This window comes from Manis javanica, chromosome 1 (genome assembly GCF_040802235.1).
Source record: "Manis javanica isolate MJ-LG chromosome 1, MJ_LKY, whole genome shotgun sequence".
Taxonomy (NCBI): domain Eukaryota; kingdom Metazoa; phylum Chordata; class Mammalia; order Pholidota; family Manidae; genus Manis; species Manis javanica.
This window is the reverse complement of record NC_133156.1, coordinates 56,848,502-56,873,982: the sequence shown is the minus strand read 5'-3', so window position 1 is coordinate 56,873,982 and position 25,481 is coordinate 56,848,502. Positions and strand designations below refer to the sequence as shown.

The window sequence follows — 25,481 nt, the reverse complement described above, 5'->3', positions numbered from 1 at the left end:
CCATGACTCCTGTCTGTCTCCTTCCAGGGTCCCTCGGGTATCCACTCTTCAGCAAATGACCAAACTGCCTAATAACGTCAAAACAGGAGACAGAATATTCCACAACTTGCTCCTTTCTGACTGCTAAACAAAACCTTAATCAAGAGGCTTAAACTTAAAGTTCCTTCAAATGAAAAGTGAGCTGTAAACAGTGAGAGAGGCCTTCCTTCCCTGCTGGGGCACATCCCGATTCTCTCAAACCCCTTCATCCAGGCACCTTTCTCCCCACCAGCAGATGGGCCTCCTCTACCTGCCCCTGCGACTCTACAGCAAAGCTCCCATGAGTGCGGTGGCAGCCCCCCGTTCACAGATCGCAGCTCGTCCGGGAACTCAGAGTGCGTGTCACCATCAACCTTGTCTTCACAGAAGCAACAGTTTCAGAATACATCAACACAGTTCCAAGGATTTGGTTTCTCTGCAATGCACCCTCACTCTGGCCACGGGTAGTGGCCTGCTTTGCCTTCCCACTCCCACAGAGGGCAGGTCACCAGGATGGTTATCCAAAAGTCAGCTGCTGCATGCAAGAGGCACTGAAGGCACCATGGCCAGGACATTAGAAGAAAATTGATAAAGACGGTAAAAAAATAATGACATTTAAAAAGCAATTAGTATTGCCATTTGTTAGCTCATTAACATTCTGGCTTTGCACATATAAAAAAACAAAACAAAACAGTATCTGGAAGAAGAGTTTGCCCGGTAATGACCTTTGGCATCGGGGTCCAGAGAGAAAACACACCAGCAGACTGTGAGACTCTCAGGATGCCTGGACACAGTCTTCGTGCCATACCTGTCTACATTTAAGAACTTCTTTTCAATTATGTCAGTGCTTACACCTACAGCTACTAATGACCTGTTTAGGAAGTACTTCTCTTCTCCTAGGCACCTGCACTTAGCTCTGTAGTAGCAGAATCGCAGTGATGACAATTACTATTATTATTGTGCTGTTATTAGAGCAGCAAAAGCCAATGAACAGTATTTCCCAGGCGCTCTGACAACCACTACACAGGTTACGTCACTGCCTTTGCCGCATCTAAGGTGGATGCTCTTACCATCACCACTTTATCATAGGGAGTGTGCAGCCCAGAAAAGCCATCTTCTCCCAGATCACCCAGCTAGAAAGTGGCAGAGCTGGGATTTCAGAGCCCACATCTTTACCACACATAGTTTTACACACAGATAAACTGAGGTGACCAGTCATGTGACCTGAGAAGTTGGCAAAGGAGGTGGCCAAAAAACAGAGGCCTTTCCTAGTCGTTCAACATGTGACCCTGACCCCAACATGTCCTCATTGCTAGCTGGGGACATTATAATGCCCATTAGGAGACAGGCCCCATCTCTGACATTTGGGGAATTAAAGGGGCTGAAGCTTTATCAAAGTCAGACACTGTCTTCGGCACTAATTACATGTGTGTCCAGACAGCATTTCCTAAGTGACTGAGAAGCCCGTGGAAGCTGCTCTCTCCGTCACACCAGAAGGCACACTGCTCTCTGCCCCATGTTTTCATCAAGGCATCCTGAACAAAGGGGATCCCACATTTGAGTTTAAACCTACCCATTCTAAGTTGGAAGTAAAAAGTCCTGTTGTGGGGTCCAACACTCCTATTTTCCCCCACTCACCAGTAACAGCCTATTAACGATCAGCAGGGCACAGCAGGCCCTGGGCTGTCCCATTCCCACAGCGCTCCTATGTGATGCCTCCTCTCCCCCCAACACTTCACATGCTCCCAATCAAGCATGAAAATAAATGAGATGGCGAGTTAACCAGGCTTAGACTCACAGCACCAAGAAATAAAGTGACACTTATCTAATCTAACAGGCCAGCTTCAACTTCCTGGCTACTCTCCACAGGCCTCTCTTGCTGAAACCCTTTGCTAAAACTCCTCTTCGAACACTGTGAAATCACAGCCTGTTGCAGAGCCTGCAACTCTTTAAATGCCAGGAACTTAGCTCTTAACTCTGGTGCCTGCCTCACATCGCTAGAGCTCATTAGTCTGTCCGCAAGAGCTGCCGACTGTTACCCATGAATTGTGCGCTGGCCTGCAATGCAGCAGGAAGTCACTTCTTCCTGGACACCACGGAAGGAGCCTCAGAGGCTTGGCAGAGCCCATTTGTTTTCCATGGAGGAGCAGTTGATTTCTCCTGCCTCATTTTAAACTCACTGTCAAGCCCTCTGGAAATACCAAGGGGTGAGTGTCCTGCAAAGCCCCTACCATGGAGAAAATCAGACCTAGACAAAGGAGAAAAGGGATAAAGAACTGATATCCAAGACAGATGAAGAGCTCCTACAGCAGAACAGCAAAACAACTCAATTAATAAGGGGGCAAGGACATGCACAGACATATCTCCAAGAAGATATGGCCAAAAGCCCACGAGAAGATGTTCAGCATGGGAAGATATTTAGTAATCACTAGGGAAATACAAAGAGAAACCACAATGAGAAAGACCCCACACCCATTAGGATGGCTATTCTTTAACAAGCAAACAAAACAGAAAAGAACAAGTGTTGGCAAGATTGGGGAGAAACTGGAACCTTTGTGCATGGCTAGTAGGAATGACGTAAAGTGGAGCAGCTGCCATAGAAAATGGTACGGCGATTCCTCAAAAAATTAAACATGGAATTTTCATAAGCTCTAGCAATTCTTCTGGTATATACCCAAAAGAAGTGAAAGTGGAGATTCAAACAGATATTTGCACACCCATGTTTACCACAGCATTATTCACAATAGCCAAAAGGTGGAGACAGCCTAAGTGCCCTTTTAGGGATGGATAAACAAAATATGATATATACATTCAGTGGAATATCATTCAGCCACAGTATCAATTAACCTTGAAGACGTTATGCTAAGGGAGATAAACTAGTCACAAAAAGACAAATACTTTATAATTACACTTACATGAGATATCTAGATGAGTCAAATTCATAAAGGGATTGAAAGAGAATGGTGATTGCCAGGAGTAGGGGAGAAGGGAATGGAGAGTTAGTGTTTAATAGGGGCAGAGTTTCAGTTGTGGAAGATGAACAAGTGCTGGAGATGAATGGTGGTGATGGCTGCACAACAGTATGAATGTACTGAATGCCAGGTACCTGTGAACTTAAAAATGGTTTAAATGGAAAATTTTATGTTAGGTACATTACACCACTATTTAAAAAAAAAAAAAAAGAGGATAGGAGGGCTGACCAAGCTATGCACCATCAACACACAGCAGCTGGCAAACCAGCTAAAGAGCAAGTCCATCTCATTATTCCCCCCAAAATAAAACCCAACTGCTCTTTTGGATTTTAATACCTGTTAGGCCCCAATAATCTTGGCCAGTAAAAGCCCACTGAGAACAGACTACTACAATACACTCCAAAATCACAGAGCTAAAACTAAGTTCTTCTAACTACTTCAATAGTGTGATCACTAGTAATGTTGTACGTAGACAAGATTTACTGAAGAATTATACCTCCTCCTTTCAAAATAATTATGGAATATTATAAAACATGTACTTTTTTATCAAAACATAGTTGATATACAATTATATTGGTTTCAGGTGTACAAGGGATTCGATAATTATACACATTACAAAATGCTCACCATACAAAGATATTACAATATTATTGACAATATTCTCTAAGCTCACTGTCCACTGGATTTCTCACGAATCCAGCTGGAGCTTCTCATCTCCATGCAAGACACATATTTTAAAGCAAAGCCTATGACACAGAAACAGGAAGTTGAAGCAGAAAAGGAAAAATTATCCCTGGGAATTAAGAAGAAAAAAAAAATTCTGGGTTCTACACTCCCTCTGCCACAAGACAGCCTTATTCAGGCCTCAGTTACCTCATCAATCATGCAAAGGGTTTGGTTAAGAAAAACTTCAAAGAACAGCTTAAAGGCGCCACAAAAGAGCAGCAACTCCTTTACCGCATCTATGCTTACCAAGCAACTTTCTGGTTATAATCTGAATGCCAAACAGCTTTTCAATAGGAAAAGTTGTCAGCATTCTAGGCTTCTTGGAGCTACATTTTTTATAAGTGAAAAAATTAATTATTAAGGTTCATAAAAATAAAGTCAGTGATTCTAAATAGTTGGAGGAAATTGGTCTAAGTGACAGTGGAAAGTAGAGCCCAGTTTTCCTAACTCAGAACCCACCTATATTCTACGTCATCAGCACTTATTAAGACTGAACCATCCATCAAGGGAAGGCAGTTTTCTAATTATTCTTGGCCAGTGTCCATGCCACTCTGTTCTTTAAACCATTCCTTTTAAGGGGAAAATGAACTCAAATACTCCGAAGATGTCCAAAAATTAACTATAATTTATTTTTATGGCATATAACAATTATTTCTGATTGGAGAAAATGACACAATTTGAAATTTTGGGAATATGCATAGGCTTTAAGGAGTGAAAAAAATCAAAAGGGGAAACATTTGACTGATCATTCTACCCTCTTCTGAAAATACTTTTCATTCATTAGCTTGTGGGACACAACCTTCCTGGTTGGCCTTTTCTTTACTAATTCCTCCCTTTCCTGATGTCTCCCCAACCCTGCTCCACAATAAATATACATATTATACAAAAGGATTAAAAAAAATCAGTTCAGTAACACTCCAGAGAAATGCAGATTCTTTTTCACAGCCCCAAGGAGGTAAGTGATCTGGCCAGAACTATTTTCCCAGACCTCACCTCCTTCCACTCTCCCCTCGCTCACTGCTCTCCCAGCTCCATCAACTCTTTGCTTAAACACACCATGCAGCTCTGGCCTCTGTACCTTGGCCCTTGTTCTTCCCTCTGCCTGAAACGATGCACTCCCATCTCTGCAATTTTTTTCCACGTTGGCAGCCTTCCCCTGACAACTGCTTCAATATTTCTCACGAATCCAGCTGGAACGGCTAACTGACATGCATGTGCTCTAACTGAGATTTCAGGGCACTTTCTCAGGTAATCAAAAACTACAGCCTTTGGCTTGAGATGTGTTCCCATCTCTGGCTTCATATTCCCCTTGTGCGTTCCATGCGCTGATCACACCTCCTGACAAGAGATCTGCCTCAAAATATCCCACCAGTCAAAGCATCAGGAGGTTTTATTGCACAATTTTCCCAGCCCAACAGCATTTACTGCTTATTTACAAAGTTAACAAACTATAGCTAACCCATAGCTTTCTGTATGGCACGTAGAATCCACAGCTGCTATACTGGATTTTTTTCCCCTAAATTTTCTCAAGGTGTATTCTTTGCTGAGTTCAAGAAATATCTTGAAATATTTGCATATATAAAGTGCTTTACAACCTCAGTCACCCCCTGCGATAATGCAAACCTTCCAAAAGGCATCCTTTTTCCCTCTGTACTGATTTTGGCTGTTTCTGCTCAGCAAGAGAAGGATACTTGCTAGAAAGAGGGGACAGCTCTGTGGTCCCAGTAAATATTTACTCTGGAAATGGCTTCTGTTGATCTGTGAAATCCAGGTTGTTCTCTCCTGGTTTCTTTCAGGACTGAAAGATACTGCTGCCAAGAGTGTGGGTGTGGTCGGGAGCCAGATGAGAAAATAAATGCACAGAATTTATCTCTGTTATGACATCCCCTCACTAATATAAAAATCTACATCCCGACTACTGTCAATTTTCTGAGTCTTTTCTGGGCTTGCCTGACTATAATCTCGCCAGTACAAACCTCTTTCCCAGAACCTAGAGATTACTTAAAACATAATCTTGGTTTCCTGAAATTTGATTCCTTGGATCAAAACCTAAAAGTGAAATCTTTGTTCAACAGATTCGTATCTGTGCCATAAAGTCAGGTCTTGTCTTCCGTTACGGTCTCCCTTTGGAGGAAGCCCTCCTCATGACCTGCACTGGGTCAACAAGCTTCAGGGAGCTCTTGCAACAGCACCTTGACTTTATTTGCTGAGTCAGCACCATTACACTCCCTACTCTAGATGGGTACCCCTCACTCAAAGTTCTGGCTCCCCAAATCTGGTGTCCACACTCCTGGAATGACCTCCTTAATATTAAAAAGTCTTGGGATTAATTTTAAAACTTCCTGATTGGACAAAGCACTTTCTCAGAATCAAGGTTCTCTCTCTGCTTCCAGGTGTGTGGCTCTCTCGGTCCTGACCACCTGCTCGGCCTTTGACTAACCTTCTCCTCTCATGTCATGTTTCTGCTGCTGAGACAGGGACCATGGATGTAATCAGAGTAGGGTGAGAGCCTCCGGAGGGGGCAGGGTGGGATATTTGCAGTCAGAGCAATGTAACTACATGCAAGGAAAACCCCCTGCTAAAACTCAATGTTAAACATTGAGCTCTAGAATCATTCTTCAGTGAGATCAGTTAATGTTCTTCCCCAGATAAAGAGTAGCACATTTGTAACCATGTGTAACATTCACTTTAGCATGCTAAAAGGCCCAGGCCTCTGTGCTCTTTCCTCCTTCAGATCTGACCAGGTGATTTCGCAAACTGAGCAACTAACTTAGCCTGCAGACCCAGCTGTAGACGGCATAGTAAAAGGCAGGAAGAATTCCATCTTAAAGATAAGATTGCATTGTAACACCCAGGAAGTTCAAGAGGCAAGATTCTTTAGCAAGTAGACAATACCTCAGCCCACCTTGGGGGCTGCGCAGGCAGCCTTTTGATGTGCTCTCGGACCAAGGCACCAGTGTCCCAGAGAGAAATCAAGGCAGGAAAATTCCTTACGTAAGTTAATTTTTAATATTCAAGGACCACTTAACAAGTCCCACCCCTAAGTTTTTTCATGTTCTCGAAAAATCCTCAACTCTCGAAAAATCCCTAGACAATGCACCACTACGGACTCTCTTGTCCCCTCCTGGCATGAGCCGGGAGCTCTGTCCTTTCACTGTATCTCTAAATAAAAGCCTGTTCCTGGCTCTCAAGCCTTGACTGTTTGTGAAGCTCATTCTTCAGCTCCGCAAACAAGAACCCCGGCATCACTGCCACCTGTTACTTTGAGGAACACTGGTTCGAGCCACACTTGACGTACTTCCCCTTGCCAGCAAGGTTTCACTCAGGCCCAAGGCCACTTTCAGCACTTGCTTCCTCAGGACCTGGCCCCAAGCAGCCATCTTACCCTGGCCACCGATTTCAGTGGGTTCCTGGGCTTCCTTTACCACTCGGCACTCTGCAGCCCCATAGTGATCTAGGCAACTGTGCTAGAAGCTGAGAGCCCCACCTGCAGGGGTTGGAGAACCCTAGTTCTTGTGGCGGAGGAGGCCTTATTCTCATTCTGGTGCCTCCAGTATTGCAGCACGAATCCTTCCGACGCTTGTGAGCGACCATGCAGCGGGACAGAGGTCATGGTTCTCCCCAGCAGTAAGCGGCAACAGAAGGGAAGGCCATCCTGGGAGAGGACCACCTTATTCCTTACTGCTTTAGGGCCCTGGAAAATCAATGCCTAGAATTCCTCAGCCACTTAAAAGGTGATGGCAGTAACCATATACCTTTAATCATATCATTTTTATCAAAAACATTTACCTGGGTATCACAGAGAGATTGTAATACAAATCAAGTTAAACAGGCTTATTAAATAGAATACTCCCTCCAAGGAACACAAGATCAAAAGCTGAGAGCAGTAACAGAAACAATGAAAGGAAACAGTGTACATATGGTGGACTTAGAGAAAGGCTACCTGGGCATTAAAATCTTGGTGAGTTTTTTTACTTCTTTATGCCTCAACTTCTACACCTATAATATGGTCAGAGCAGAATGTATCTCAAAGCATTTTTTGATCATTAAGCATGTCAATACTTAGGAAATACTTCAAAAAGTGTTAGCTAATAGCAGACTCACAGACCCCAAGAAGGGACTAGCAGTTACCAAAAGGAAAGGGGGCAGGAAGGTGGGCAGGAAGGGAGGGAGAAGGGGATTAAGGGGTATTATGATTAGCACACATAATGTAGGGGGTGGGGGCAATATAGCACAGAGAAGACAAGTAGTGACTCTATGGCATCTTACTATGCTGATGGACAGTGACTGTAATGGGGTATGTGGGGGGGACTTGATAATTGGGGGGAATCTAGTAACCACAATGTTGCTCATGTGAAACCTTCATAAGATTGTATATCAATGATACCTTAATAATAAAAAAAAATGTGTTAGCTATTACAAGCCTTGAAATTTGGGGACAATTACACAGCCCTAGACAGCCAAAAAAGCTTCAGAGCAAGCACTTAGATCAGTTCCTCAAATTCTGTATTTATAAAAAAAAAAAGAGAAGGGAGAGAAGAGGCAAGGCACTCACTCACTCAAACCTTTGGAGAACACCTACGATGTGACACCGTGCTTCTGGTGCTTAAGACAGACCTTAAACAATGCATTACAATGAACCATGACTCTATAAAGACAAAGAAGTATAAAGGGGTGTGGCAAGACAAGGTGAATTCACAGGCCCTTTCAAGTCTGATATTTTGTGACTTGATGATGAAAAGTATGTCTGTAAAATCTGTAAAATTAAAAAAAATTTTAAGTACATCTGTAAGATGATCACTTAGAGATAGTCATAAAAGATAAAATCTAGAGAACAACTTTCTCCTGTACAAATCTTCTTAGAGTATCAATGAAGATGCAGGTTTTCATTAGCTCCCTGACAGACAGATGCTGAAATGGAGAGTTGCCTCTGTAGCCTACATTCAGGTATGGAATAAAAAGCCTCTGAATAAAGAGCAAAGGAGAGAGTAAGGGAACTATGATTCCTAAGGGCAACTAAGGTTTCAAAGTAAATAATGACAGAAGAATTTTTATCTGTTCATTGTTTAAAGTTTAAAAGGCAAAGAATATAAGCTGACTGCTTCAGACAAAGTACTCTGAGTAAAAAAATATTTTTTCATCTTCAAAGGTTTAAACAATTGCAAGGGACAAACTCTTAAAGATAAATTTTAATTTTGCTACATAAATAGGTAACTGTTACCAGATAAGCAGGTCCAAAAGATCACAATTCTGTAAAGATGAGTAAATTCAAGTTGTTCCCTGATATTGCTGCACCCTAAGACACTCTCCTCCCAAAGTCTGGGTGATTCTAAGAACCAACAGATGTAATTGTGATAGTGAAACAAGGTTAAACTTCATACTCGTCCTACAGGTTTTACCAAAACAAACAGAACTAACTGCTGACCAAAGACCCGTAGTGATGAGGAAGATGACTTAAGAGCCTTCCCTTGACAGATTTGGGAGAATTTAATCTAAGGCTCCTGAAAGTGTGACCACTCAGCTTCTTGACCGTAGGGGAGAGAGGCTGAAAAGTCAAACATTTAATTTCCTAAGTACTTTTGATCTGGCTATTGTTGAAGTCCTTCCTTAACCCCAGTAGAAAAAGAAAAACATCCTTTAAATCTTTGACAGGGACAGTGAATAACCCAGAAAAAATAACCAATTCATGCTTCTCAAATTTTCCTTTTGCATTGCTGTTGTGAATGCTAAGGATCAGTTTGCTTTAGTTAAAGTGTTCAGACTTGACATAATCCATTTGCGGTCATGGATAAATAAAAATGTTTTGAATATCCTTAGGTAGAGGCAATTTTACTATCTCCAATAACCATCTCACAAGATCTTAAACAGCTATTGTTTAAACTAAAGACACAAAAGGAACACATTCACAAATTTCCTGTTTTTACATCTTAAAGGTCTCACACGTGCAAAATACCTCATGCCCAACACCCAACTCTAGGCCTCCTAATCACATGTCCCTCACATCCGAACTCCTCCTGCTTCTCTTGTGCCCAAACACTCCTGGGGCCTCGTAGGCAGGGGCCACCATCTCACCTGTTGACCAAAGCTTGCTGCTTTCATGAGCAGAACCAGCAGACTACAACTAGAAACTGATTCAAGTCACTCCCCCTTGTTTAGGATGTTTGCAGTCACTGTCCACATTGTTGTCCCAGAGTCCATGACTCCTGTGGCTAGAGGACGCTTACAAAAGGGATACCAGTGAGGGGGCCTCTTGCCTTTGATATCCAGGAGAATGCTGGGCCTTCAGAGTTCTTCTTGTCCCTGAAATGCTGGTGAACATCAGGCTGAATCTGACCCCATGGTGACCTCCCGACAGCATTGAAGCTCCTGGACAAAAAGAGGTATGACACTAAAAGGGCCCCTGAAGGTTTTTATTAGCTCTGCTTCCAGGTAAGGAAGAACAACCAATCATCAAAAGAATGACAACTTTGCCTCCCAAGCTGTTAAAGCAAAGTCAGTTTTTAAGAGAAAAATTACAGTGAAAAGAAGAAAGTTTCCTTTGCACCAAAGACCTAATGTAAGAAATACAAATAAATTGTTTTCAGATCTGTGGATCCCTATGGATGCTGATCTATAGATACTACAGAAAAGGTAAATGCTACAACTATCACCCATGAAAAACTGAACTGAGATTTAGGGTGTACAAGATGAACCACACACACACCCTCGCCTCACAAATTCTCTCTACCCATACCCTAATTTAAAACAGGGGCAAAAACTAAAAATAATTATCCTTACAGTCTATTGTAACTATTCAATCTGCAGGGAAACTAGGATTGGAGGGATGAAGGGGCAACTAAATCACTGACCCCCAAAAGAAGACAAGAAATGAATGAGCAGACACTGAGGCAAAGGGGCGGAAATGGTAAAGGATGTGGTTGGGGCACAAATTTGTACTTAGGGACAAACTATGTTCTATAATGCTCAGATATGATTGCTTCAACTAATCAGGGGCCACAGAGCACCCCCAACTCTTTCACTTGACCACAGGTTTTCTAAGGATTATTTAAGGAGTGGATACAACTAGGCACAGAAAAGAGAGTTTTACTTCCCACCTGAGTTTCAGAGATAAGCTCAGTTCATCTGATGCAGTCACTGACAGCGCCGGTGTTATTAAAGCCAATCCAAACCTCTCTACTTGGCATTCCAGCCACCTGTCCAAAACCTGTGATTCATGGTTAAACAAAAGGTAACCGAATAGCACACTTCAGGTGACAGAGAGCAAAAGGGGCCACACAAATAAACAATGCCGGAGGCCTGGCAAAGGCTCTAAGAGACAGATGCCTTTAGTTTTTGATGTTTGAATGACCTTAGTAGTTAAACCAAAAGCTTTTCCTTAAGGCGTATTAGTAAGGGATCAGGGTCCAAGGTTCTATTTTAGATTTGAAACCTCTCCCTGCATGTAAAATTGGCAAAAGTCACTCAGCTCTTCGTGCCTCTCCCCTCTGCACCCTCCTCTTTTTAAGTGAGGCTTCCACTCTTAGCTTCTACATCACCGGGGAGACCCGAGCGTTAGGAAATGCTGCTACCTCTTTCCACCATACCTCAAAATGATATTACAGACCAGTACAGGGACAGCAGAGCAGCAAGACACAGAGCACTAGGCAGGGGCCACGGCATCAACTGCCGGCCGCCAGCCCCAGACCTCCGTGGCTCCGCCTACCCCCTCTCTCTTCTATCAGCAGCCCTTTGCCCAAGGAGGGCTCCAGCCTTGTCTTCCCTTCACTGTTCGTGATCTGACATCACCTCTGCCTCCCAGCTGTTTTTACACGGGTCTCCTTCCCTTTTCCTCTCTTCAGCCATACTCAAGCACAGACTATTTATTTCTACTTTTGCCCCCATAAATGGCTCAGCGATGATTTTAAGAGGAAAGCCGATAGCCACCCAGTCTCCCGCTGCGAACACCAATCACACACACTTTCTCCTCTCTTTTGAGCATGCAGTTCTATAGGTTTCCTATCACCTGGCTCAGGGATTCAAAGCCTGGAGAGGATGTGCCCGAGGCGTCCCTAAAGTCATCAAAAAAGGTGGCTTTGAGCATCTTACAGCTCATGTGTTTGCATACCGTTTGAAGTAGCTTTAATTTCAAAGCTGGTCTCAAACACTCCAGTGGGTATGTTACAGTGAGCGCCAGGAATTGCAAATGCTCCTACCTCAAAGACTCAGGAACCCAGTCCCGGCAGGAAATAAAGTTCTAAGCAGCTTTGATGTGCTTCCTCCCAACTCCCTTACTCAGTGCGGGTCACTCAGCTACTCCAGGAAGAGCCCACCTTGCCTGAACTTAACCAAAGGCGTCACACGTGGGAGCCAAGTGGCAGACTCAATAATCCAATAAACTCCCCAGCCCCACCAAATTAGTCGCCAATCGGCCCCAGCTCGGCTGGGGTCCCGGTGTGTTTTGCCGACTACGGCAAGGAATGTTGTACATAAATTGGAGGAAGCGGGTAGGAAGGGACGGAGAACCCAGACCACGGAGGGTAAAACGCCTTGGCGACGGGGTGGGAGCTCGTTTCTTTTTTAAGCCACTCGTTTCAGGCTGAATTATCAAGCCAGTTCAGGTCATTTCCTGAGTAGCTGTGCAAGTTACAACAAGATCCAGAAAAATCTATTAATCTTTAATTGCGCTGCCTCCAGACTGGGAGCACCAGGGGGGTGCGGTGTAGGGCCGGGGAAGAATTGGGCGCGGGGGCGGGGGGTCGTCGAAAAGCAAATGCCTAAGAAACCAGAGCCCTGGGCCTCAGCTGTTTCTTACCTCGCTCAGCTCCGCCGAGGAATCGGTTCCATATTTCAGGGCAACTCCAGAATTCATGACTGCACTTTTCAGAGCCGAGCTCCTCTTCCTCCTCCTCCCCCAGGTTTCGGGGCTCACGAGTTGGGCTTAACTGGCTCGGTACCCACTGCTCAGTCCCTGGCGGCACACTTCAGTCTAGACAGCCATGCTCGCCAAGCACGGTGGCGAAGCCCGAACCGAGGATGCGAGCGCTCCTAAAGGAAGCGAGCCGCGGGCGGTTCACGGGTGAGCCATTGCTGCAGGAGGCTCGGCGGCGTGGCGCGCTCGCAGCTGCGGCAGCGGCGCGGGGACCCGCCGCGCGCCCCCCGCCGGTCCCGGGGCACTGCCCCCTCGGTGCCGCCTCGCCACTCCTACGGCGACCGGCCGCCCCCCATTACCGGGCTGGAGGGCACCTCGCAGCAGGATCCGGCACCGCGGAGGGCTCCCGAGGGGACGGGGCGGCGGGGCGAGGAAGCCCGCGGACCGGGTCCCCGGCCCGGGGGGGGAAAGCTGGAGAGAGCCGGCGCGGGGCTGCGCTTCACGCCGGAGTTTCCCTCCCGAGTCGTCTGGAGTTGTAAGTGGTTTCTGATTAAACCCAGCTGTCTAGCTGCCTGCTACGGGGTGCACGGAGGAGGCGGGGCCAGAAAGAGAGAAAGGAAGGAAAAAACAGGGAGGAGGCCGAGCGGAGGAGAGCGCCGGCAGCGCGGGCATCCTCCCCGCTCTCTGCGATGGTAATTACAGGACCCAGTCCAGGAGGAAGAGAAGAAACAGGAAAAGCCACCTGAGTAATTATGCAGGAAATTAAAAGAAAAAAACTTCCCTCCTAGAAGCCACTTTCCGAGAGTTAATAAGGTCAAGACAAATCTGAACACTTCATCAGGCCGCTCTGTGCACTTCTCAGGGTCCATTAAGATTTCACAAGTGTGGAGCCGTCATTTTCCTTGATCAGTCTAAAACCAACACTGAGGATGTAAATTCACTATCAAACCCTTCTCTTGGTCGCTGGGGCAAATTACATTTTCTGCGCGTCCATAAGATACCCCATCCCTTGAAAAATGTAAGGCCAGGCTCAAATTTCCCATCCTCCCCAGACGGTCCTTTAAAGTATTACATTTCCCATCCTCTTCGACCCCGAGACCTTCCCGAAAACACTTACTGCTCATCTGAGCAGAGCTAGATTTGTATTTCTGAGGTTCAGAGTATGACTCAGAAAAGATTCGAGGAGCTGTTATATCCACTGGACTTCTGGAATCAGAGCTTCCCTTCATCTTTAAGTCTCCCTGAGGTAACAACACGGGGGTGGTGGGTGGGGGAGAACCGGACTTTTCTCTCCATAAAGGTTAAAGAGCCACTGATCTTGAGATGCACTGAAAAATGTTCTGATCCTTTAAAACAGTAGGTCTGTGGAATTGCTTTAAGAGGCCTCATCAGTCTCTTTCTACACAATGGGAAGAAAATGTCTCCATTCCCAGTGACAGACCTGGCATTTCCTGAAGCCTTCTATGCAAAAGCCACTGCATTGCTAATTTCCAAGGTTTGTTGGGTTTTTTAAATCAAATAACAGAAGCAAAGAGCTTGACCATTTGTATATACCTTCTTAGCCATCTGCCTTCCTACTGAGTTCATTCCTTAGCTGATGGAAGCACTCCTGGGATGAGAAAGAGTGGCTGCTTTTTTGAAGAACTGTACAAAGGCACTGCCAGATTAGAGCACATCGGGGGAAGCCCTTCTATTCTACATGGGGAGCAGTTGGGAAGCCCCTTTATTTTACTTATTTATTTATTAGTACCTGTTGAGAACTATGTGCTTGAAGATGAAGATGGTGGTAAAAGAATGTAAAAATATAAAGAACTCAGGCATTAACCCTGCCCATAACGTTTTTATAGTCACAGAAAAAATTAACAGAAATGACAGTCCAAGATAGAAAATACCTGTCATAAAAGCGGTACAAACGAAGATCTATTGCAGGTCAAAGGTAGGAAGTAGAATTCTGGCTGGGCTGGGTTGGAGGAGAAGACTCTGTGAAGGAATTTTAGGAGGGGCAGCATATGAGTTGATCTTTGAGGAATGGCTGAGCCCAGCAGAAATGGGGAGTAAGGAGAAGGTATCCCAGGCAGTGGGATTCCTGTGAGAGACAGTGTGGATGGAGACTGGAATGTGCAAAGCATGTGTGGGAGTGACAGGCATTCCATTTTGGAATGGAAACTGTATTAGATAAGTGAGTTGAAGCCACATGGTAAACAGTTTTGAGTATCAGGCTAGAGAAAGGGCACTGCTGATAGGAAATGGAGTAGCTAGCCACTCAAGGTTTTTAAGCACAGAAATAATAGGATCAGAGCAGTGCTTTGAGACATTCCAGGGGATTTGTATGACACTCATGAGTAACTAATATGAATTCAAATAGATTAGGGTTGAATGTGATTCTGGTGTTTAAAGAAACATATTTTTCATACTAGATGATCCTTAAAATCAAGCAGATGACTTCATCTGGTACTCAACCAAAGAAAAGTGATCTGTTCCAAAAGTGGAGGAAAAATTGGCAATGTTGAACTTACTGAGAAGCAGTGTGTGTGCAGATTCTACTTTGTGGACAACATAAGGCATTTTCAAGAGTAACGTTGACTATATGGGTTTTTCTTCTTAAGCAATGACTTTAAACTTAAGCCCCACATAAGATGCAACTCCATTCCAATCTGGAAGCAGCCAGTGTTATATGTTGGAAGTGGGAAACAGATATGCCAATTTGACTATCCCAACAGTTCAGCAAGAGGCTAACAGGGCCTGAATTAAGTTGAAACAATGGAAATGGATTTGGGGGGTAGGGTAGATATAAGAGATTCTATAGAAAGAGAGTAGACAGAAACTGTGGTGGAAAGAGGAGAACCGAAAAATGATTTGTGGATCTACAACTTGACTGAATGGGGTTTGGGGCAATGTCCCCAACAAAAATAGGGATTCCAGAAAAGAAATAGGTTATGGATGAAACCATGTTTGGGATATCATAAGTTTTAAGAGGTATATGGATATCTGAGTGGAAATATTCATCAGGAAGCTTGAAATGAAGCTGTAGATAAGTCAGGGTGGAAAGGGAGATGGAGATTTGGGGATATGCCTATTAGAATAATAAATGAAACTGTGAAATCAGGTAAGGTTGCCAAGGAAGCAAGGACAGAGAAAAGAGAGGTAGTCTGAGGACATTATCTTAAGGAAGGTCTTTTTCATAGAAGCAAAAGAATAAAAGAAGTAATGGTGGGGAAGGCCAATTAGACAAATTGGAAGGCAACTCAGAGAGCTTTGAGTCTGGGAGTCAAAGGGGGACAGTGTCAAGACAGAAGGGGTGACATCAATATTATATCAATGCCTATATATTTCCTTTTTCTTCTGTGGAATCCCTATTTTTGTTGAGAACATTGCCCAAAACCCCATTCAACCAAGTTCTAGACCCACAAGTCAGCTTTAGGTTCCCCTCTTCCCACCACAGTTTCTGTCTACCTATGCTACAGCATGGGAAGAAGCCTGAAGACTGATTAAGAGAATTTTAAAGACATTAATGTCCTTCAAAGATAAATTTCTACAAAGCTAAGGAGACAAAATGCAGATTACTACAGGAATGAGGAGGAACTGGAGGCAGTAACCATGCTGAGATACTCAGAGACACATAATAACTAAGAGAATTTATCTGAAGAGTCATCCAACTTCCTCCATGGGATTGTGGAAGGGAATGAAGACTAATGATAACTTATAATCAAATCTTAACCTAATGAAAGGAAGACCATAGTATTGTTGGTCAATGCAAGAAAAGTAGAGTAGTTGTGATCCCCAGCCCTGAAATTGTCAAAGCATAGGTTAAGGGCTGGTGGCTCACACCAAAAGCCATCAGCATGTAGGGTAGAGCATGCACGGAGGAGTCCACATCAATTTTCCTCAACTCTAAGATTCAGGAAATGAAGAATTTTTCCTATCATTTAAGTGTTTTGTGGTCTTTTTTCACATTTTAGATTGGTCAGGAATTGGGCTGGGAATCTCTACTATCAAGAAAGGTAAGTAGAAAGAATCAATGAAAGCAGGAGCTGGTTCTTTGAGAAAATAAATAAAATAGATAAACCCCTAGCCAGACTTATCAAGAAAAAAAGAGAGTCTACACTCATAAACAGAATCAGAAATGAGAATGGAAAAATCACTATGGACACCACACAAATACAAAGAATTATTAGAGAATACTATGAAATTATATGCTAACAAACTAGATAACCTAGAAGAAATTAACAACTTTCTAGAAAAATACAACCTTCCAAGGCTGATCCAGGAAGAAACAGAAAATCAGAATAGACCAATTACCAGCAACGAAATTGAATTGGTAATCAAAAAACTACCTAAGAATAAAATCCCTGAACCAGATTGTTTCACTGCTGAATTTTATCAAACATTTACGGAAGACCTAATACCCATCCTCCTTAAAGTTTTCCAAAAAGTAGAAGAGGAGGGAATACTCCGAAACTCATTCTATGAGGCCACCATCACTCTAATATCAAAACCAGGCAAAGACACCACAAAAAAAGAAAATTACAGACCAACATTGCTGATAAACATAGATGCAAAAATACTCAACAAAATATTAGCAAACCGAATTCAAAAATAATCAAAAAGATCATCCATCATGATCAAGTAGGATTTATTCCAGGGATGCAAGGATGGAACAACATCTGAAAATCCATCAACATCATCCACATCAACAAAAAGAAGGGCAAAAACCACATGATCATCTCCATAGATGCTGAAAAAGCATTCAACAAAATTCAACATCCATTTGTGATAAAAACTCTCAACAAAATGGGTATAGAGGGAAAGTACCTCAACATAATAAAGGCCATATATGAGAAACCCACAGCCAATATCATACTTAACAGCAAGAAGCTGAAAGCTTTTCCTTTAAGATCAGGAACAAGACAGGGATGCCCACTCTCCCCACTTTTATTCAACATAGTTCTGGAGGTCCTAGCCACGGCAATCAGACAACACAAAGAAATAAAAGGCATCCAGATTGGCAAGGAAGAAGTTAAACTGTCTCTGTTTGCAGATGACATGATATTGTACATAAAAAACCCTAAAGAATCCACTCCAAAACTACTAGAACTAATATCTGAATTCAGCAAAATTGCAGGATACAAAATTAATATGCAAAAATCTGTTGCATTCCTATACACTAACAATGAACTAGCAGAAAGAGAAATCAGGAAAACAATTCCATTCACATCTGCATCAAAAAGAATAAAATACCTTTTATTTTTACCTAGAATGAAATAAAACTAAACAAGAAAGTGAAAGACCTATACTCTGAAAACTACAAGACACTCAGGAGAGAAATTAAAGAAGATACCAATAAATGGAAACACATCCTGTGCTCATGGTTAGGAAGAATTAATATTGTCAAAATGGCTATCCTGCCTAAAGCAATCTACGGATTCAATGCAATCCCTACCAAAATACCAACAGCATTCTTCAACGAACTAGTGAAAATAGTTCTGAAATTCATATGGAACCACAAAAGACCCAAGTAGCCCAAGCAATCCTGAGAAGAAAGAATAAAGCATGGGGGATTATGCTCCCTGACTTCAAGCTCTACTACAAAGCCATAGTTATCAAAATAATTTGGTACTGGCACAAGAACAGACCTATAGACCAATGGAATAGACTAGAGAGTGCAGATATAAACCAAGCATATATGGTCAATCAATATATGGTAAAGGAGCCATGGATCTACAATGGGGAAATGACAGCCTCTTCAACAAGTGGTATTGGCAAAACTGGACAGCTACATGCAAGAGAATGAAACTGGATTATTGTCAAACTCCATACACAAAAGTAAACTCAAAATGGATCAAAGACCTGAATGTAACTCATGAAACCATAAAACTCTTAGAAGAAAACATAGGCAAAAATCAATTGAATATAAACATGAGCAACTTTTTCCTGAACACATCTCCTTGGGCAACAGAAACAAAAGCAAAAATAAACAAATGGGACTACATCAAGCTAAAAAGCTTCTGTACAGCAAAGGACACCATCAGCAGAGCAAAAAGGCATCCTACAGTATGGGAGACTATATTTGTAAATGACATATTTGACAAGAGGTTAACATCCAAAATATATAAAGAACTCACACGCCTCAACACCCAAAAAGCAAATAACCCTATTAAAAAATGGGTGGAGGGTCTGAACAGACAGTTCTCCAAAGAAGAAATTCAGATGGCCAACAGGCACATGAAAAGATGCTCCACCTCGCTAATTATCAGGGAAATGCAAATTAAAACCCCAATGAGATATCACCTCACACCAGTAAAGATGGCTACCATCCAAAAGACAGACAACAACAAATGTTGGCGAGGTTGTGGAGAAAGGGGAACCCTCCTACACTGCTGGTGGGAATGTAAATTAGTTCAACCATTGTGGAAAGCAGTATGGAGATTTCTCAAAAAAACTCAAAATAAAAATACCTTTGACTCAGAATTCCACTCCTAGGAATTTACCCTAAGAATGCAGCAGCCCAGTGTCAAAAACACATATTATGCACCCCTATGTTTATCACAGCACTATTTACAATAGCCAAGAAATGGAAGCAACCTAAGTGTCCATCAGTAGATGAATGGATAAAGAAGAGTTGGTACATACACACAGTGGAATACTATTCAGCCATAAGAAAGAAACATCCTACCATTTGCAACAACATGGATGGATGGGTATTATGCTCAGTGAAATAAGTCAGGCAGAGAAAGACAAATACCAAATGATTTCCCTCATTTGTGGAGTATAACAATGAAGCAAAACTGAAGGAACAAGATAGCAGCAGACTCACAGACTCCAAGAAGGGACTGGTGGTTTCCAAAGGGGAGGGGTGGGGGACGGTGGGTGAGGAGAGAAGGAGAAGGGGATTGTGGGGTATCATGATTGGTGCACATGGTGTGTGTGGGGTCACGGGGAAGACAGTGTAGCTCAGAGAAGACAAATAGGGACTCTCTGGCATCTTACTACACTGATGGACAGTGACTGCAATGGGGTGTGGAGGGGGATTCAATAATAAGGGTGAATGTAATAACCACATTGTTTTTCTTGTGAAACTTTCATTTAAGAGTGTATATCAATGAAAGTTTAATAAATAATAATAATAAAAGAAAGCTAAGATGTTGTTGTAAACAAGAATGCAACTGCGTCAATATCCTAAGCACATCAGAAATGCAAGGAGGACTTCAGCATGTCACCCCAGCACACCAGAGGTGAATAAAGCTCCAAGTGCATTTCCACCATAATAAGAAAAGGTCCCAAGATTAATGCTCACCATGGTTTACCAAGTATAGAACTGTACATGCTGACAAATCCTTTCATACTGTAGCTGCCTCAACATAATCCCTCTGGAAGAGCTTCTCCAAGTTCTGTGTTTGCAGAGAGTAAGCTCCTATTGAGAGGTGTGGGCAGGAGGTGACAGGGATATTTATCAAGAGCAGAGAGAAGTCTGGGAGAAGGAACAAACCTGCTTTCCAACTGGGCAACAGCTCATGGTCTGGACTCCCCACTTCCTGGGCCTCATCTTCCCTAGAGGCTAATCTCTTCCATCTCATCAAAGAGGGAAGAGGAAGCAGCAGTTGTCCTGGGAGAGCTGTTGGGAGAGAAGGCGTTGCCTTTCGAGTGAGTGGGCGCATCTGGGTGCGGACTGCTGACTGTAGGCACACTGGCGTTGCCTTTCTGCTGTTGGGGGGGGCAGACTGGGCCCTCCAAGAATGGCTGCCAACCTCAGGAATCTCTGCACAATAGGGATAATAATAATCTGGGTCTTATCTGTACCCTCTACCACTAATGAATATCAGATGAATCAAAGCAATCTGGGGTAAAAATCTTAAGCCTCCAGGATTAAGGAAATTGACTGGAACTTTGGGGATGGCTATCTAAGCCCTTGTCCCCAAGCCTAGGATATGCACTGTGCCAGTCATGCCTGTCCTCCTCCGGCCCACACAGGAACCCAAACTCGAAAATTGTCCCCTTCCTCATTGAGTCTCTGAAACTAAACATAACATTGATACCTCAGGTTTTAGTAGGAAAGCAGCCTGGTTAAGCTAATTCACACAAAGGTGAAAAATAGTTATAATCTTCTCAACCAAGCCCAAAGTATTTGCATTGTAAAAAAGAGAATGCTTTGAAATAATGCTAAATTGGTGGAATTACCTGAAGAAGAAAGTGACTTTTCAGGGGAAGGGGGATTTCAGAACCCTGTGGAGATGCAGGAAGGCTCAGTCCTCTAAGTCCTTAATGGTTATAAAAGTCAAGGAGCCTTCAAAGTTATACACTCACAAGCATTTCCTACCCTAAAACCATAAGCCCATCCTACTTTACCACCCTAGTGAATCCAGAAATGCTCTCTGTAACCTAACTCCTGTGGCCCTGGGTTCAGTCACCAAGGCGGCTCTTTTCTCAAGCCTGGGCCAGGTCGGCCCGCAGCCAGCCTCAAGGGCCTGCCCCATCACAGACCTCACTTGCCCAAGGCGCCACAACATAAAGAATCCAGGAAGCATTGCACTGGGTGAGCTCTGTCGTGGTCTTCTTGTCTGCAGAGAACATTAAAAACCTGGAAAAAAAATCCTACAGCCTAGCTCATCCCTGCCTCCGACGGGCACAGGTGAGGATACGCAGGATCAGCAAGTTTGTGTTGTTCATTCAAAAAAAAGGAAAGAGATACTGTGTGTCAGACATTGTGGTGTGCTTGGAGATTCCGTGGTGTAGGGGGCAGGAAAGTCCTGCTTCCCCAGAGCTAGCATGCTTGCCGGAAAATGACTAATAAACAAACAAGATGATGAACAGCTTGTGACGGGCGCTCTAAAGAAACTAAACAGGAGCTACTATGGGGGAGAACAGGCCCCTTAGGGGAGGCAGTCAGAGAAGGCCTCAATGAGATGACACTTCAGCATGTCAGTGGAAGATGAGGAAGGAGCCAGCAAGGCAGAAGGTGGGGGACAACGGCCAGGCAGAGAGAGGAGCAAGTGCAAAAATCCTAGGGCAGAAAAGGACGTGACCTTTCCAACAAATTTCCAAAACTTCAAGTTCTTTATATAATTTTAAATTTCCATTTCAACAAAAAGGTAGACAGTATGATGGGACATGGTGAAGATAAAGGAGAAGCCAGATCATGCAGCTGTGTGCAGCCAGAGATCCAATTCTGTGTGCTGGGAGATGCCTTGGGAAGACTTGAAGCAGGCAGATCGAATCTAAGTTTTTAAAAGGTAGATCTATTCCTATACAAAAGTTACCACTAGGCACCTAAAAAATAGACAAAAGAAAGTTCCTCCTTTATGGAGGTATTCCTGTGAATAAATTAAGAACAAAGGAGATAATATCCCTATTTTTCAACCTCTGATGAATAGATTTAGAAGAAATAAAGGATAATGGTTGCTGCCATCACCAAAGACAAAAAGCAAACACATGACTCTTGCTGGAAGAACACAACGCCACCTAGGAAGCCATCGTAATGGCTTTTAACATGCAAGTACATGTAACAAAATCCAGACCACAGCTCTACAGAAGCCAACAGGATAAGAAGAAACAGTTCATTTATTCAACAAATAAATTGCAAGGACGAAATAAAGCAAGTGAGGGAGTGAGATATTAATCGAAGGGAACTGTAGAGACCTATCAAACAATTGCATTGTGTGCCTGTATTGAGGCGTTGAGTCAAACAACCTAACTGTAAAAGATTATGATATATAATGAGACACTTAGAAATATACTTTTTGGATATTTGATGATATTAAAAACTATTATTATTTTTTTAGATGTGTTAATGTTCTTGTGCTTATACTTGAAAACAGCATTTGTCTTTTACAGGTATACATGGAAATATTTACTGGTGAAATTATACGATGTCTCAGATTTGTGTTAAAATACTAGAAGAGACAAGGAAATAGGGTTTTCAATGGAACAAGCTGGCATGAATTGATAACTGTTAAAGGTGGGTGAAAAGTAAATGGGAGTTTATGCTACTCTCTCTGTCCACTTGTGTATGTTTGAAAATCTGTGTAATAAGAAAGCTAAAAAAGGATAATTTTGCCTTTATGAAAGGAATAGGTTGTAATGTTATTAAAGCAGAGGAAGGAAGCCAATTAAAAGCTATTGCAATTGTCCAGATAAGAGAATACCTGGGGCTTGAAATGCAAGGCAATCAATGAAGATGGTAAGAAATGGATGAACTTGAGATACATTTTTTTAGGTAAAACTGACCAGGACTTGGTGAATGATTGTGTGCAGGTAGTGAGACAAAGAGAGAAATCAGGATGACCACCAGTTTGGGGGCTGAGCATTGGGTGTGGGGAAGGACGGGGTTTGGAGAATCAAGGGTTCCACTTTGAACATATTAAATTGGAGATTCCTATTTGACAGTTAAGAGGATGTCAGTAACAGCTGGATAAATGAGTTTGGATTGGAGCTAGATGTACAGATTTGGAAGTCATCAGCATATAGATTATAGGTGATGTTGAAAGCCATGAGAACATGAGGCCACCTACAGAGAAGCAAGCAAAAAGATGCAGTCCTAGGACTTAATCATTGAGGTGATCCAGTATTTCCAGGTTGGATAGAGGAAGAGAATCCAGCAAGCAAGATCAAGAAAGAGTATCCAGCGAGGAAGACAAAAACTTAAGACATGACATCACAGATGCCAAGAAAAGAGTGTTTCAAACTTATGGTACAGTTGACAACGAAGAAGTGTCCTTTGGTTTGGGGGATTTGGGTGACCTTGAAAGGAACAATTTCATTAAGTGGTGGAGAAGGACAGAAGCTAGGTTAGTGTGGATTGAATAGTGACTAGGAAGTGAGGTTGGGAGAGCACATGGAGATAACTTTAGAGAGCATGTTGTCTAAAGACTACCTACTACTGAACTATCAGATGAGATCTTGAACCGAAGTCCTAACTTCTATTCCTAACCTTCTATCCCTTCACTATCCCCTTCAGTCAAGTTATCCTGGAATCCCTTGACTGGGATTAGAGACTCTGAGTTGTTAGTATAGTAGACCCCTTCGTAAACTGACAACTGAAGCCCATTTACCATGCTGGGTCTTCACCTTACTTTTTAAATCAGCTACATTGCTTTTTGACCCAAAGACTTACTGCTGTGAAACAGACAAAATGCAGTAGACAAGGTGGTTAGTCTTGTGTTTAAAATTTTCTAAGAAAAGAAATACTTGAAAAGTAAATACAGATTAAATTTCACACATACAACAAACAAAAAATCCAGCCTTCTCCACCTGCAAATAAATCCCAAGCAAAGAGAGCAGCACCCCTGTGGCTTTTGTCTGCCTCATTAACTACATTCATGGAATCACTGAGAGTTGTTTGACAGCTACATCCCTGACATTTTCAGTGGGGAATTCCTAGTTTAGATGCACTACCTTATGCAAGCATCATGTGATGCTTCAAGAACCTCTCAGCTGTCTGATAAGATATTCTGGGGCCCAAAATTTAGTATCTGTGACATCTTGTCTTAAATATTCAGAGTATCTTTCACAAATCTTTACTCGTTTGTTCCCCAAGTTTGTTTAAACTGTATCAAATCCTTTATGGAAAGGAAAAATAATCAGTGGAGATAAAGGATTTGGAAATTCAAGGGAGTTTATTTTAAAAGTTTTAAATCCTCCCAGGAGTACCTGTACATGCTCAATTTCCAGGAGAGAAAAGAGAAAACAATACATTAAATAGATGCATGGAAATAGATGTAATAAAATTTGGAAAACATGCTTAAATTAAATGAATTCTAAATGCCTGCCACTGTGATTTCTAAAGCTCTTTGGGAGGCTAAAACAGCATTATTCCAATTACTCTCTTTTAGCTAGAATATGTTACAGCATCTGCCCAAAGGGAGCAGAGAAATAATTAATATACTACAATGCTTCAAGACCTAGTGACAAAGGAGGCAGTTCACCCGGCATCGTACCAAGCTGAGGGACGAAGAAGGAAGATCTGAGGCACAGGGTGGGAAAGTCATCACAGACTTTAGGTCCACAAAGTGTGCCAGTGGTAGAGGTTTCCTAGAGGGACATGCTGGTGCATGAGGAGCGTCCCTCTCCCAGCCATCCCCAGTTCTTTTGCATGATTGCCATGTGAGGTCAAACTTTCCCTTCTAAGCAAATGCTCTTTGATCAGCATTTCTAGTCACAACCCTTATTTGTGCTCCAGTTTATGTTTTTTTATCTGATTACCAGACACTTTTAAAGTCTTGCCATCACTATAAAGCATATCTAAAACTGAACTTGTCATGTTCCACCAAAAACTAGCTATAATTAAAGCTTGCAAATTTCTGCAAATGGAATCATAGTTTCCAGTCTAAAAATCTTTGGAGTAATTTTTAAATCCTTCCAACCATTTAACCCTTTCTCCTCCACTTGCTCTCCACTTTTCCTCTCTGGTCATCTTCCTGGCCTTGTCTCTTTAGGCTTTGGTAACTATAACTTAATTATATGACTCAACTCTAAATCATTCTGCGTACTCTAGACCAGCTATTTTTCTCCAAAATACAGCTTTCTATCAAGTAATCATACAAGTAAATCTTTTTTTTTTAGGTATTTTATAAGCTTTGCTGAGATATCATTCACATACCATAAAATTCACCTGTTAACATGTATAATTCAGTGGTTTCAGTACAGCCACAGAGTTGTGCAACCACCAGCACCACCATCTAACGGTTGTGTCAATATTAGAAACCATTTTGAAACCAATTAGAAACCAATATTAGAAACAATTCTGATCCAGTCTGTTAATAACCATTGCCCCAAACCAGAGAGTGCCCACTTCCTGGGCAGTAGCTGCCCAGCTGTCCCATTCCTATCCCTAGAAACTCCCAGACCTTCCCACAGTCTAGCAGCCATAGAACTAACACTTGGCACAATCATGGGCTCTAGAACCTTCCTCCGTTGCTACGGCT

At 42.7% G+C, this 25,481-nt stretch overlaps 1 protein-coding gene across 3 annotated transcripts in view; it reads right to left on the bottom strand.

The window, feature by feature from the left end:
• The window catches only part of MCC (MCC regulator of WNT signaling pathway), a 395,947-nt gene that overhangs the window by 239,080 nt on the left and 131,386 nt on the right, over positions 1-25,481 (bottom strand). Inside the window, exon 1 of one of the 3 annotated variants that reach the window (XM_036995126.2) lies at positions 12,508-13,156. The exons of the other annotated variants lie outside the window; for them this stretch is intronic. Coding sequence (XP_036851021.2) covers positions 12,508-12,564 — 57 coding nt within the window. The 5' untranslated portion in view covers positions 12,565-13,156. Of the gene's footprint in view, positions 1-12,507; positions 13,157-25,481 lie in introns of those variants that run through there. 3 annotated transcript variants of the gene reach the window in all.